We start from the raw sequence: 13,781 nt of genomic DNA, 5'->3' as shown, positions 1-13,781 counted from the left end.
GATGATTGGTGCATATTAATCTCTATCCATCGTGAGGATTTGATCTGATCTATGTGCCAGAGAGCTAAGCAGAGCTTGAAACCTTGCGTTTTATTTGGGTAAAAGCACTCAACTCATCTCTTCAAAAATTCTTATTTGATGTGTTCGCCACACTTGATAGAGTGAATAATTATGCTTCCAACAGCAGCTGGTTGGTGTGAAGCGCTCTCACATGCTGTCACTCGTGACCACAGTGCAGCAATTGTTACTACAGGCTTGCTTTCAGCACTGTAATTTTCCATTCACTCGTGTTTGGGTTGCACCAAAATGTCAGCATGATATGCGTCTAGAATAAGGTTGAACCCATCCTGCCCTGCCGGCGGGGGTTGGGTTTGTTCACATGGAATTACCAGAACATATTTTATTGAATCATTTTGGGGGCTTCATTTAATATGAAATGGGTTAAGGAACAGAAAATGAATTGAAACCTAATCAATCATACTCGAAGACATGCTAAACAGGCTCATCAAGTTGTAACTCTGCAGGCATCACCATAAAACGGCGAAGCTTCCTTCCTGCCTGTAACTGTGACCCACTTCTGTCAACTTGTCCTCAAATACCAGAATATAGACTTCTTTGTCTGACAGCTAATCTAAGGCTAGCAAGGCTAGCCGAGGGACCGAGCCCCGGCAACGGCAAATAGAGGGTGCTTAGAACCGAACTGACGGCACAGACGACAGATGAAAGCGTTACTCTCAGAGCATCATTTGCAAATAAAACTTTTATTTATAAAACTATTGCGCAAGAACGAGAGGCGTTCACATTCATTGGTTTACTAGCGTTAAAGGCAGGGTAAGGTCGAGCTGAGAAGGTAACGCATGTCGTAGCGGCAGTTTGCCTTTAATTGTACCTCAGGAAAGTACTTGATGCAAAAGCAAACAACTCCTGCCTTGTTTTCTTACACGCACGGTGTCTAATGGTACCAAAAACGCATGTTTATGTACACAGGGACACAAAGATCAACACCGGAGCTTCAACATTACTGCAGTTCGAAGTATTCGGTTGAGCACATTCTAACGCATACGCTGGGAATCACAATCTCCACCCTTGCAGAAGGTTACGTTTCAAACAAAGCTGCATTGCATCCTGGGGGTTTTCTTTTTGTTCTGCTTCTCGTAGACCAACTATGTAGCTGACAGTTCAAGCCGTCACCCAAATGTTCCTTTGCAAAGATATACAAAAATTCAAACCTCATAATAAATAAAACTGTAACAATCACATTAAAACCTGTACAGATAAAAAAAAAAAGAAATATTTCAAAGATATTGGCAAACAGTTTACTTTAGTGCACAAAATACAGCAAAACGGGCTTTGCTACGGATGTCAGAGTCCTTCCTGTTAGTTTCGGCCCGATGCTGACCCGCTGCGTGCCACCTCCTCACCTTCCTACGAGGAGGTGGCACCTCCAGAGTCAGCGGGGTCGTAGAAACAGTCTTCGTTCACCACAGACGTCAGACTTTGGATGCTGAACTCTCGCTCCAGCAGCGCGTTGAGGTCCATGACGCCCGACGGCGACGTTGCGTCCGCCTGGCTGTCCAGCGACCTGCTGTGAGCCCTCATGTTCAACAGAGCATCCCGGCCCCTGGGTCTCTTCTTAACGGCATCGGCGTGTCCTCGCATCAGTTTGGGTTGGGTCTCTGGGGTGTCCCCCGTTCCCTCGGGTTGGACACAGGGAGCCAGCGCACATTCTGGCACAGCGTCCTCCGAGAGCCGAAGCTGCAGGAACTGAGCCTCGATGGCGTCAGTTGGGGAGTCGCTGTCTCCGCTGCCCCTCCTTATCCCCCCCTCGCTAAAGCCGTCGTCCTCATCGCTTAAAATATCAGACTCTTTCACAGAGGTGGAGGCGGGCTGCGACTTTGATGCGGCCGTCGGCGCAGGGAGGGCAGAGTCGGCGGGGGCGCATTGTGGAGGGGCCCCGGATGAACTGTAGGTTCCGCTGCTCAGGCTCCCCTCATCCGAGTCTGGCCCCGGCTTGGCATGCGCCGCCTGGGTGGAGGGACGCCCCGGGGGCTGCTTGCACAACCAGGAGGCCCTGGAGGAACCTGGCAACACATTTGGAGATGGGAGTCAGAAATGCCTCCCCCCCGCCTCTTATCTGAGCACCACAAGCACATTGCGACCTAAAAAAGTAAGATGCAATCATCTCTAAAGTGCTTAACCGTTCCGCTGGATTATTACTATTTTTTTTAAAAAGCCAAAGGTACTTAAGAGGAAAATTTATGTTTCAGCGGAAAATTTTCCCGTGTGTGGCTCTGAAAACAGATAAGTTGGGACACAAATGTCATTTACAGAAATATGGCCGCCATAACAAATAAGAATATTTGTCAAAAGAGCGCTCGTGTCCGCCCACCCAGCCTGGCAGAGGAGGGCAGGGCGCCGCCGCGCAGGGAGGCCAGCCGCTCCTTACAGCCTCTCTCCAACGTTCCCTCGCTCCTCACATTCCTCCTCACGTTCTCCCTGAGGATGGAGCGGATCGCCTTGACGATGCTGACCTTGCACTCCGGCACACTGAGGGAGGGTGAGAGCAGAGGCACCGCGGTAGCATGAGCACTGGGATGTGTTCAACTCGATATCCGAGGCGAAACATTAGATTAAGGGGACTGTTGAGCGAGTCCCCGGTGAAACGGGTTATTTAATTCGTTAGCAGCGAGCTCTAATTCACAGGAAACAAGCGCATGCATACCAGAAGGTTTCCTGAAACATTTAACCTCTGACCTGCTGCACAGCTGGAAGACCGTCTCTGGTCTGCCTTCCACTTCCGACCTGGAGTGAATGAGCTCCCAGATGCAGCTGCCTTCCGTGCCTGTTCCTGGGAGAGCGAGGGTATAAAAGGAGAGGCTTTTAATCACGCAGTCCAAATGTGTTTTATGGTTTAAAGGAGGGAGGGAGGGAGGATCTGCGCTGAACAGAAATGCCAGGAGGTCGGTAGGTACGTGTGTGTGTGTGTGTGTGCGTGTGCGTGTGTGTGTGGGGAACATGAAGGGGGCGAGAGAACAAAAAAAGATCCAGTAGATGTACTTTGTGAGTGATTTAGTGATGTGGCAGCGTGCCGGCCTCTCTCTCACCTGCAGTATTCCCCAATCTGACCTGCAGCGCAGACAGCGGGATGAGCCAGCGGAACTTAAAGGGGTCCGGATCGCCGTGAGAATGCGCTGAACGCGGGTTGGCCTAGCCGCCGCACAGAGAGGAGAGGAAAAAGCCTGACGTTTCACATCCAAACGTAGAATCGTGCGACTCGTACAGACACAATACTTACCATCTTCTTCTTGAGCTTGTTGTTTTCCCTGTAGACCAATATCACTGCTTTCTTGAACACTAGTGAGAGAGAGAGAGTCTTAGTTTTGACTGCGGAGGCCTCTTGGGGAAAGCAGCCCACGAAATCACTTTAGATGCCAGCTTGAAGCCTTAAAGGCTGCATCGGTGCTCAAACGGAGCTGCTGCGGATCGTTCTGTGCGGCTGCACCGCTAACCCAACACGCTAGGCTTGTACCGATTCAACTTTTACATGCAACCATCCATTGAGGACAAAAAAAACTAGCACCAGTTGGGGTTTTTTAGCACCTAAAGACCTTGGGGGAAACGTATTATGTGGATTTGAGAGACATCCAGAAAGACACTGATGGAAGTTTGACAAATGTAGGGAATGTTTGGAATGTCGTTTTCCCAGAATGCAACAGTAACACGGGCAGACTCACCAAACACGGTCATTTCTGGGTCTTTTCTCATGCGGCCCAGAGACGGGTGGGGGTTGAGCCAGACCACAGCAGAATGCATGAGAAACTCCCCCATAGAGATCTCTGTGACCTGCGAGACACAGGAGAAGGTTTAGGCCAGACATTAATAAACGATAGACGATACAGGCTGACTAGCGCGCATCAGTGGATCAAACTATTTAGTAATTGTATATTCACAGCAGGTTTCTGCCTCGTGTGACGATGAGAAGCCGGATTCTCGAACGCGCACCCACCTCTTTGTCGCGGCCGGTCTGCTCGGCGACCAGCTGGTCGAACACGGAGCCGTACTCCTCGTATATCTTCTGCATCTCGTTGATGTGACTGGCCACCTTCTCCATGGCTTTCAGGGCCTCTGCAGGGACGGGAACGAGGACGAGGCATTAGCAGGGATCAGCTGCCTAGCATGGCAACACAAAGTGCGATTATCGTGTGTGTGTGTGTCCTCGGGCGTACCGGTGAGGTGGTAGTGCTCTTCACTGTCGGCATCGGTAAGGGAGACGAGCTCCCGGAGCAGCAGGGGGTACTTGAGGACCCTCTGCACCGGTTTGATCAGGTAGGACTCCGGGGTGGATGAGTGCTGCTTGGTGGGGTTCCTCGCATCCAGGAATTCCTTGAAGGTCTGATCCGTCTTGGCTGGAAAAACAGAATCAAACGCACAAGTTTACTTTCGGTTTCCGGTGTTTCCCTCTGGGCTCCAGCTTCGTCCTGAACTCTGATGCGGCTTTGCAGGCCAGTGCAGAATGGCGGTGCAAGTAGCTAGCTCCAGCAGGGGGTGCCGTGGAGTTCTCCCCTCAACCTACCACGACCGCTGCAAGCATTCGTTCCTTAAAAGGTTTTTACGCTGGATTAAACTGATACCAAGCAAACTGATCACACTGATCCTTTTACACCGAAGCCTAAGGCGCAGTGAGAAATCAGGTGTATGATACAGAGCTAGCCTTCTGGAAAGGTGATGACATTTTCCTTGAGCCGCGTGCTTCCATGACACACACTGAGCGAGCCATTAAAACATTAATTATAGCACTCCCAGCCGCAGGCTGGCAGCAGCATCGACACCTTCTAGAGTAATTGGCAGGCAATTAATGAGTCGACCAATAAACAGAGCAACGAAGGCAACGCGGGTCTGCTGGCATGATGGGGGGCGGGGGGGTAATTCTCTGTGCCCTTGCTTGAGCTGGTTGATAGATCAGCTTCTTACATGTTTGGCTACATGCTCAATATTTTTTTTAAAGCCTTTACGCCCCGCCATTTAAAGCTTTGTCCATAGAATAGAGGGTGAGCCCTTTGAATCCGGCAACGCCTCCCTTCACTCGCGTAAAGAAGGACCTGTCTGGAGAGGACAGTCGGTTAATCCTCCAGTGTTGCTTTATAACCATGTTTACCACATTTTATTCTCCTCTGGTTAATTCTGACCCAGCAGACGTCTGATTGTTCTTGTCTCCCCCCACCCCCTAATCCTATTAAACATCAACCCCCCCCCCTGATTACTTCGAGGAACATCCCATGCAATATTAGTAACAGGCCAGACTTAAGATGCACAATCCGCCCCTCCCATCTCGCTGTGTCTGCAAGGAGGCCGATCGCCTTACATTTCTCCCCGCGCTGGGCAGCATTCCCAAACAGTGAGGGGAAAGGCTGGCCTCTTAGCACGACATAAATCAACTTGAAAACTTCTCTGTCACATTCTGCGAGGAATTACTCGAGGCCTCGGCGTGTCGCGGTCACACATCTGCTGTTGGTTGGATAAGGTTATCCAAAGTCCACGTCTGAATGAATGCGCTTGATTTAACGCCGTCTGCTCGTGAAAACGGGCGTTTGGGACGCGCCTCCGCATGATGTTGGGATGCAACTGATTTTAATTCCAAGAGAGAAGGCCAGAAACCTTCCATTGGGGAGCGCCATCAGGTGCAAGGAAGTTCAGTTTAGGGTGCGATTACACTTTTGTATTTACTGCGTCACATCTTTAAAATTGTACACAGAATGAGTTTGTGTGTGGGTGTGTGTGTGGTACCTCTCTCTAGGACCTTCTGAACCTTGATGTGGTTGGCACAGAAACCGCTGTAGAGCTTGAAGTGGTCAGCGTAGTAGAGGAAAGAGCCCCCGAGAGAAAACAGCAGCTTCTGTAAAATAAAATACAAAGACAGGGCCGGAATGTCACACAAAGACGGAGTGAAAGCGACGCCACACAAAACAAAAGGCGAGAGGAGGGATGAAAGAGTGCGGACATGTGAGGCTGTGACCAGACCCCCCCCCCCCCCCCCCGTCCGCGCTCTCCTGGGAGACAGCCTCGTTCAACAGACCCGTCTTCTGTCTGCTTGCAGAATATGACGTCTCATCGATTACCGAAACATCTTACCTTGAACTGCGACGGGGTCTCGAGGGTGCTGAAGTCTGGCGAGGAGGCGATCCTCTCCTCCAGGGTCTGCAGGAAGACCCTCTGAAAGTCCAACATCTCGGGGAGGCTGCCAAACAGACTCTCCATCTGAGGCGACCAGGTGGAGCGCGAGGAGGTGGTGAAATGAGAGGTGGGAACATTACGATTAAGGAAGCATGAAACGACAGCGGCCAGGAATGAAATGGGAGCGAGGGAAGGGAATATGAGGCTAACGCCTCTTCTCCAACGCCCAGAGTCATGCCGAGCTGCTCAGCGGCTAACCTGTCCTCATGCATTCTGTGACCAGACCCCGTCCCCCCATCCCCCCCGTCACATAATGGCCTTTTAATGGGCCCCAGTGCTCAGCGGCCATTTACTAGTGTCTTAAGATGTTTAAGCATGTGCAGTGCTACGATCATTAGCATGCTGCAGCCAGAGCTAACAGTTGACGAAGGCAATCCCAGATTAAACACGCTCGCTTTTACGTCGTCGATGAAGACTGACTGAAATCAGCAGACGGCGATCCTGTGTTAAACTAATCTACGGTTGGATAGCCTTTGGCGGCGTGTCCCTGAGGGACACCAGAGGGTCGGGGGGGGGGGGGGGATGATAATTTGTTCATCAGATGCACCTCTGTGTAATCAACACTGATGTATTCAACAGCTTACGCAGCCCCAGCACCTCCCAGGGAGCCTCTGGACTCGCATTGTGCCGACGATGCTGCAGAATAAAAACAGGCCACCCACCTCGTCCAGCGTGAGGAAGGTTTCATTCTGCAGCGGTTTCAGGTAGAGCTCGAACAAACAGGCCAGATCCTGCGTAAGAAGACACACAATGAGTTAACAGAACCCTCAGCGTGCCGTTAGAATCCGTTTGGTCATCCGACCGCTCGTTGATTCTTCCTTTCACCTCATTCCCCCCCCCCCCCCCACACACACTGCTCTAATGTGGCTGTGCATGTCAGTATCAGAGGGAACAGTTTCATTAGGGTGATTTATGAGCTTCCTCCTCTTTCTCATGCCCCCCCACCCCCCAAGCAGTCGGCAGTGGGGCATGGATTCAGATGGGCGGGCCTGCACCGAGTCACTCTGGGAACAATAGCAGGTGGAAGGAGGGAGGTGCATGAAGAGAGGTGCTCCACCTGGAAGACGAGTGTGCGTGTGTGTGGGGGGGGCAACAATATGATTGGATGGGAGGAAGATTAATAATACCAGACAGGGGGAGTCAGGGGGGAAGGAGGTGCTGGAACTGGTGAAGGGAATGGCTCCTCTTTAATTACCTTTGCCATGGAGGTTATATTTTTTTATGGCATTTGTCCGTTTATCTGATTTCTGCAACATGACTCAAAAAGTGACGGATCTTGATGAAATTTTCCCAGCAAATGTTTGGAATATTACCAGATTATGACATTTTGGTTACAACTGTGTTTCGGCCTGCTTGTGCATTTAATATTAATCAAATGCTAACATTAGACCATTTTATCCTGATGGGACACAAGTCAAAGCCTAGTTGTCTCACCTTGACGTAGGACTTCTCGGTGTCCACCAGCTCCTGGATGACCTTGCGTAACCTCTCAGTGGCACTCATGTGCTTTGGGCAAGGTCTTAGAAGGGCGGTCTGTCCTGCGGTAGACCCTCCCTGACTCGCAGGAGGTCGCTTGGTGTCATCAACCAAACCCGAGCCCGTCCCCTCCCGGAAAGACTGGTAGAGCGTGCACACTGTGTCTACACTCTGTAAGGGGGGGGGAAGCAAGAAAGGAAGCTTATTGGATCAGGCATTTACATTCTGCTCAGCGTACCCAGCGATTTCTCGTAGCTAAACACATACCGTACTTTTACATTTTGGAAAGACCGCCGTAACTCCGAGTCGTCGATAAACGAGTGCATCGGTAAGTGAGGACCATCTGCACTGAGAAAAATGCTGTGTATATGCTGCGTATATTTATAATATACGCTTGTCAGGAACGACAGTGAAAGAAAATCCACCCCAATTCATTATCTGACGAGCTACTCAAGCTCAACCCTTCATCAACTGCAAGCAAGCTTTTATAGACAAGCCATCATTTCATTAGGTGATTTATATACTAAAAATAGCCTTGTAATGACCAGCGCCCCCTAATTTCAAATGAATGGCATGATGTAGCATTGTAATCCGTGGCTAGTCACTAGAATCAACAGGAACAATAAGCACCAGTTACAGCAAGTGTCCAGTCCATGCACAGACAGCAACAGCACGGTGGGATGGCCTCCTGTGTGTGTGTGTGTGTGTGTGTGTGTTTTGTTCGGGAGCATATCGCATGAGCAAGCATTTAAGTGCAGCTCACTGCAAAACACTGTACAACACGCATGGATCGATACCACCTGCATCCCCACCACTGCAAACATTTCTCTCTCACACACACACACACACACATTTCCTTCGTGTGTGACTCTCGTTTGGAATCCGTCCTGAAAATGGTGTCAGCTGCCACCCATAACCTTCCACGCCCCGGGAACCCAAAGGCAATCGCTGTCCCCATTAATACCTGCAACTCGGCTCATTATAGAGCGATCACTCCAGAGACGGCCCTGCAATTATTCACTGCAGATTGTGTCTGAGATGGAGGGGACGGGGACAGAAAGACATCTCTGTGTCAATCAATAGCTAATTAGCAATATGCACAAAGTGCAGCTGTAGCGGTTGGTGTTGAACTGAAAGTTAAACCCTGAAAAATTAATGAATAAATAAGTCAAAAGTAAAAGTGAAGTCATTGTTGTTGGAGACAAAGAAGAACAATTAAAAGAGAGCGCCGAAATCCAACTCCACACCAACAAGGCCACCTGCAAATCCAGGCTGTCAAAGAATCCATTTAGAAATTCTGTTGATCTATATAAGAGCACAGAACCAAAACTACATCCCTCATCTGCTGCAACATTCTGACCCACCCAGAGTCATCATGCCGTTGGGGAGTTAAGCATGGAGCGTTTCGTTGTTATGGTCCACAAATCAGGACTTTTAATTAAAGCCCAAAGACCTTTGATTAAATCCATGAATCACCCACTTACTATTCTTTATTTCCCCTTTTTGTTTTTACCTTTTCTAAATTTCTATCCAAAGGATCTTTATATTGTTTTACGTTGTCTTGTCGTGCTCTACAGCACTGTGGACTGCCTTGTTGTTGAAATGTAAATAAAATAAATGTGCCTCACCTCAAATAAGCTTGCTTCTTTCTCTGGTTGAGTGCACGCAAGGAAATCTAATCTAATCTGCATGCAGACATTAATGGAAATCATGTAGAGGAATGATACCTTTGATGTAGATACAGCGCTTTCCTATTGAAGAGCACAACACCTGTAATACTGGCTGCAGCTAACAGCAGCAGTCGGCTCTCGTTCCCTGAACACACACACACACACGGAGCAAGACGGGTGGACTGGGTCAAGACGCCAGAAGGAAACGCAGAGTCTCAGACAGAGTTCAACGCGTACTGGTTTCTCCGTACAGGGCAGAGCGGCCGCGTGGAGGCCGAGAACAGTCATTCACTTCTGCTGCAAACTCCAAGAGCAAAGATGAGGCCTCCCCGTGTCTCCAGAGATGTGAATGTGTGTGTGTGTGCGCGTACCCGGTCGCACAACACCACTCTAGTGCCACGTCAATTCTCATCACACCCACACACTGAAAGGATGCAGGCTCATGTTCGTCTGACGTAAAAGGACACGACGGAGGGGACACAGAGCGCTGGCGTTAAAAAGGAGCCCGATGCCCCATGAGACGCTCCGAAATGTGCGCACACGGAAACACACTCTCACACAGCCTCGGCGCCAAAGGCAGATGACATGAATCGAGCATGGGGAGGGCAGAGGGCAAAAGAAAGGAGAGGCGTTACTGGATTTCAGCTCTCGTCACCCAGAAGCACCTTGCAGTATTTCTTTTTTGTAGCAGACGTTAACCCGTTAGAACTCTTGTCGCTTGTTGCAAAGCCCACCTGTGTGGGTTAGAAGGGGCAGCACGGAGTCATGACCCAGGAGTTATCACTGCATCACAACAAACCCACCTACACAGCCCGAGTAACCAATAGAAGCCGAGGCCGGGAACCAGCAGAGAGAAAGAGGATGAGACATCGATGCTGTGAATTTGTATTCAGCTTCTCACTGACAGCAGGACGCTCTGGATCGTGTTTCTACCGCTTCGCTTTGTGGACATTGAGGTAAAAATAAGAGGTTGTAGAGTCATTTTGTCTTCCTCGATTTCCATCTGAAGTCCTGCAGCATCTTAATTTTTAGTCAACTCTTTCCCGATCCTTTTACACACACACACACACTTACACACCTGCTGTAGGCATCAAAACAACAATAAAAAAAATATTCTACCATAACAAGAAGAAGTTCAGATTGCATAAATCACAAGCTCAGAATATTGCAAAGACAACAACGCCATTGTGAGAAAAAACGCAGTCGTGTCAGCAGTGATGCTTCAAAACAGTCAAGTGCTGAATATGTTCTACCTTTAAGCGAGGCCCCCTCCAAAACACCATCAACGTACTAATACAACATCAACATTGCTCGTCTATAAATGTGCACCGTAAACAGCAGTCTGAAGAGCATCCTCCACGCCGCCCCGGCACGCCGCCGGGTTCTACGGGCCAGCCAGCAGCCCCTCCTACGCAGCCCGCCTCCTCTGGACGTGGGCATAGCAGAATGTCCGTGGCAGAACCGAAAAGCTTGACTGTCATGGTGACATCTAGCTTCCTGCCACCTGATCCATCCTCCTCCTCATTCCGGCTCTTGACTTTTTTTCGGCTCCAAGCGACCTCAGAGTGATTTTGACGGAGTTGAATGGAGAGGCCAGGGGCTGCATCAGTGTCCAGTCTCTCAATAGCTGTAGGACAATACCGATTGTTCTGGCTTGTTACCTCCACACACAGAGGCTCAAAAATGGGAGGCTCTAAGCCAGTGGGAATAACAGGACAGGAATGTAGCTCACTTTCCAGCATACCTTTACAGGAAATAAAAGGAATCCATCGCCCAATCTGACATTTATTGTTGGATTGAGTTCAGATTTATAGTTAACCACGGTTTAACTAGGACTAGTTTTTCATTTATCTTTTTTAGAACCACCTCCATTGTGCTTCCAAATTAGCCTGAGCAGGTATTACCAGGTCATGTGATACATTACAGACCATAGAGGGAAGCATTGCTGCATAATTACATGATTACATGAGGTGTGAGTGAGGTTGTAGATGATGTGGCATCAACCCACTCTGAGAAGGAATTATCCCACGATGAATAAAAACGGCAGCTAAGTCCCTGAGACCAAGCCAAGTTGAGTCGAGCTATTTCTACCTAACATAAATGTACGTACTTAAGAAAACCAAACATGCACGTTTATTTTTATAAAACGCCAGTATTCGTTATATTCGGCATACAAATCTGTCTCCAGCTCTTTTAAAGCTCCGACTGAGTCATTATGTTCAGAGTTCGGTCTGCTTTGCAGATGAAACGTCGCTCGAATCAAAGAAGCCCTTTAACCAGCGGAGACGGCCCTTAGAAAAAGCCGAAGAAAAACAAGCACGGTGAGGAAGCGGATGGGAAGGAATACAGGCGTAGCCATGGGGCTGGCTTTACCAAAAACTCTCACATGGAGCAGAGAAAGAGAGAGAGAGAAAGAGGAAGGGAGAGGGAGAGGCTTGCGACCCCGTAGGCAGGTCGGTGATTCATGTGCTATGTTAGCGGTCTGTAGCGCCACAATGCCATCTTGTTTTCAAAGGTCCAAGAAAAGGAAAAAAAAAAGATGCTCATAAATCAAACAGTAGAGGGGAGGATGAGAGGGAGGGCTGGTCCCGTCACACCCCCATTCAAGACCATTTTCCGCCTTTTATTATTCATTCTAAACAAATATTATTCCTCCAAGTCTCGAGGGGCTTTGGATGAGGAGCGCGTTTTAATAATGAAGCCCGCGTCGGATTAAAGCGCCCATTGCACCGGGTCCCCGGGGCTATTCAGATCCTCTCCACAGCATGGCCATTAGCAGAAAGGCAAAGCAACGCTACGCTAATATACTTGTCCCACTGTGACGGCAAAAACATCAGGGGGAAATGCTCAACTGCCAATGTTAAACATGGCGTGACAATCAAAAGGCGGGCGGAGTAAATAATGGAAGTCGTGCCACCCCCCCACCCCCTCTGCTTCCTGACCTGGAATGCCATCAATCTCAGGAAGCCTGAACTATCCATAATCTACAACGGACACATATGGCATGATGCTAAAAGATAATTGACCTGCTAGACCCGCGAGGTGAACGAGGAGAAGAAATGAACGCCTGTAAAAACTCTTCACCGCTAGACAGACCAAAACAATCAACTTGCAGGAGAGCACATCGACTGTCACTGCCGTCCCTGGAGCGACGCTCCGGACCACGGCTCAAACTGCAGCAAAAAAAAAAAAAGATATGCATGGATCTTGATACTGCAAATGCATCATGCAATTCATGAGCACTTTAAATTTAAGGCAAAATAAATGCTAATAAAATGCAAATGCGTGCATGTGAAGTGCCTGAGTGCAAAAACCGGTCCAGACCAGACTTGCATGCAGAGAAGGCATTTTCGTGGGAGACTTGCAGGAGGGTGTGGAGAAGTTTGCCTTCAGTGCAAAGACTTGCATCGGTTAAAGCCTCCCCACTGCCAAGGAGGCGGTTAGCTAAAGCAGCTAAGGCTACCTATAGTTACCGATTGCTTCTCCTCTTTAACGTCTCTGTGGCAGGAGAGGCAGGCCGCCGCGTCCAGAGCCAGGCAGGTCAGTTTCTCTTTCAGGAGACGTCCCAAACAAAGGAGCACGGAGCCAAGGAAAAGGCCCTTGTCCTCAGCGCCGCTGCCAGACGGCCAGAACCACAACACGGTGAGGAGGGACCACAGGCCCTGGGCAGGTGTCTGGTCCCGAATAAAGACATCAATTAAGGCGGCGAGGTAGAGGCATGCTCGAGGGTCTTCGTCGCTCACTGCTGGGTTTGCAACTGGCATCGCTACTGCAATGTCAGCTCCTGCTTTGGTCATTCCAGCGGGATGTGGGTCATTCTAAAAGGAGGACTGGAGCGATAAGAGCAGGCTCGCATCCACCGACAGCGGTAAACCCAGATTATGAGCCTGCTCACGGCCAGATGGTGGCTGATTGGCTTAGTCACAAAGGACGCACCTCCCTAAACGACCCCACCCCACTTCCACTCCACAGAAAGACAAGGCATGCCCACTCAGGTACAGCTGGCTCTCGGAGGTTTGTGCGTCTCATGACGGCTCCCCGCAGTCGTTACGGTCTGCTAATGTTTGAATTCAAGGGAGGAAATAAATAAACATGAGTTAAAGATCAAGCAAAATAAAAGCCCTTCTGGACAGACGTCCAGACAGAGGACGGCTGCAGTCATAGCCGTCTCCATAAGTCCATGAAGGCTTTTAAAAAAGGCAAAGAGGCTTAATATGTCTGTTCAACACGGGACATGACCGACGCCGTCGCCACATATTCAACGTAGAACCGCTAACGACTGTAGAATGAATCCGTTTTTACATCAAGTCTGATATAAAATGCTCTAACTGACTGCATCGATGCTAAACATTGATAAACAATGCTTATTTTATTCATATATTTTTTTGCGGGGAAAATGCTCAT

The 13,781-nt window shown here is 49.3% G+C and overlaps 1 protein-coding gene across 1 annotated transcript in view; it reads right to left on the bottom strand.

Moving 5' to 3' along the window:
* Window positions 1–751: 751 nt before the first annotated feature.
* Window positions 752–13,781, bottom strand: part of LOC137908023 (rho guanine nucleotide exchange factor TIAM2-like) — a 32,341-nt gene continuing 19,311 nt past the window's right edge. The window contains exons 14-25 of the mRNA XM_068752382.1: window positions 7,666–7,878; window positions 6,894–6,962; window positions 6,130–6,255; window positions 5,785–5,893; window positions 4,227–4,406; window positions 4,007–4,125; window positions 3,735–3,843; window positions 3,296–3,354; window positions 3,105–3,207; window positions 2,755–2,848; window positions 2,390–2,547; window positions 752–2,081 (exon numbers count right to left, since the gene is read on the bottom strand). Coding sequence (XP_068608483.1) covers window positions 1,426–2,081; window positions 2,390–2,547; window positions 2,755–2,848; window positions 3,105–3,207; window positions 3,296–3,354; window positions 3,735–3,843; window positions 4,007–4,125; window positions 4,227–4,406; window positions 5,785–5,893; window positions 6,130–6,255; window positions 6,894–6,962; window positions 7,666–7,878 — 1,995 coding nt within the window. The 3' untranslated portion in view covers window positions 752–1,425. The remainder of the gene's footprint in view (window positions 2,082–2,389; window positions 2,548–2,754; window positions 2,849–3,104; window positions 3,208–3,295; window positions 3,355–3,734; window positions 3,844–4,006; window positions 4,126–4,226; window positions 4,407–5,784; window positions 5,894–6,129; window positions 6,256–6,893; window positions 6,963–7,665; window positions 7,879–13,781) is intronic.

Source organism: Brachionichthys hirsutus, chromosome 18, assembly GCF_040956055.1.
Source record: "Brachionichthys hirsutus isolate HB-005 chromosome 18, CSIRO-AGI_Bhir_v1, whole genome shotgun sequence".
Taxonomy (NCBI): domain Eukaryota; kingdom Metazoa; phylum Chordata; class Actinopteri; order Lophiiformes; family Brachionichthyidae; genus Brachionichthys; species Brachionichthys hirsutus.
Note: the sequence above shows the minus strand (reverse complement) of the source record. Positions and strands in the feature narration are given on the sequence as shown.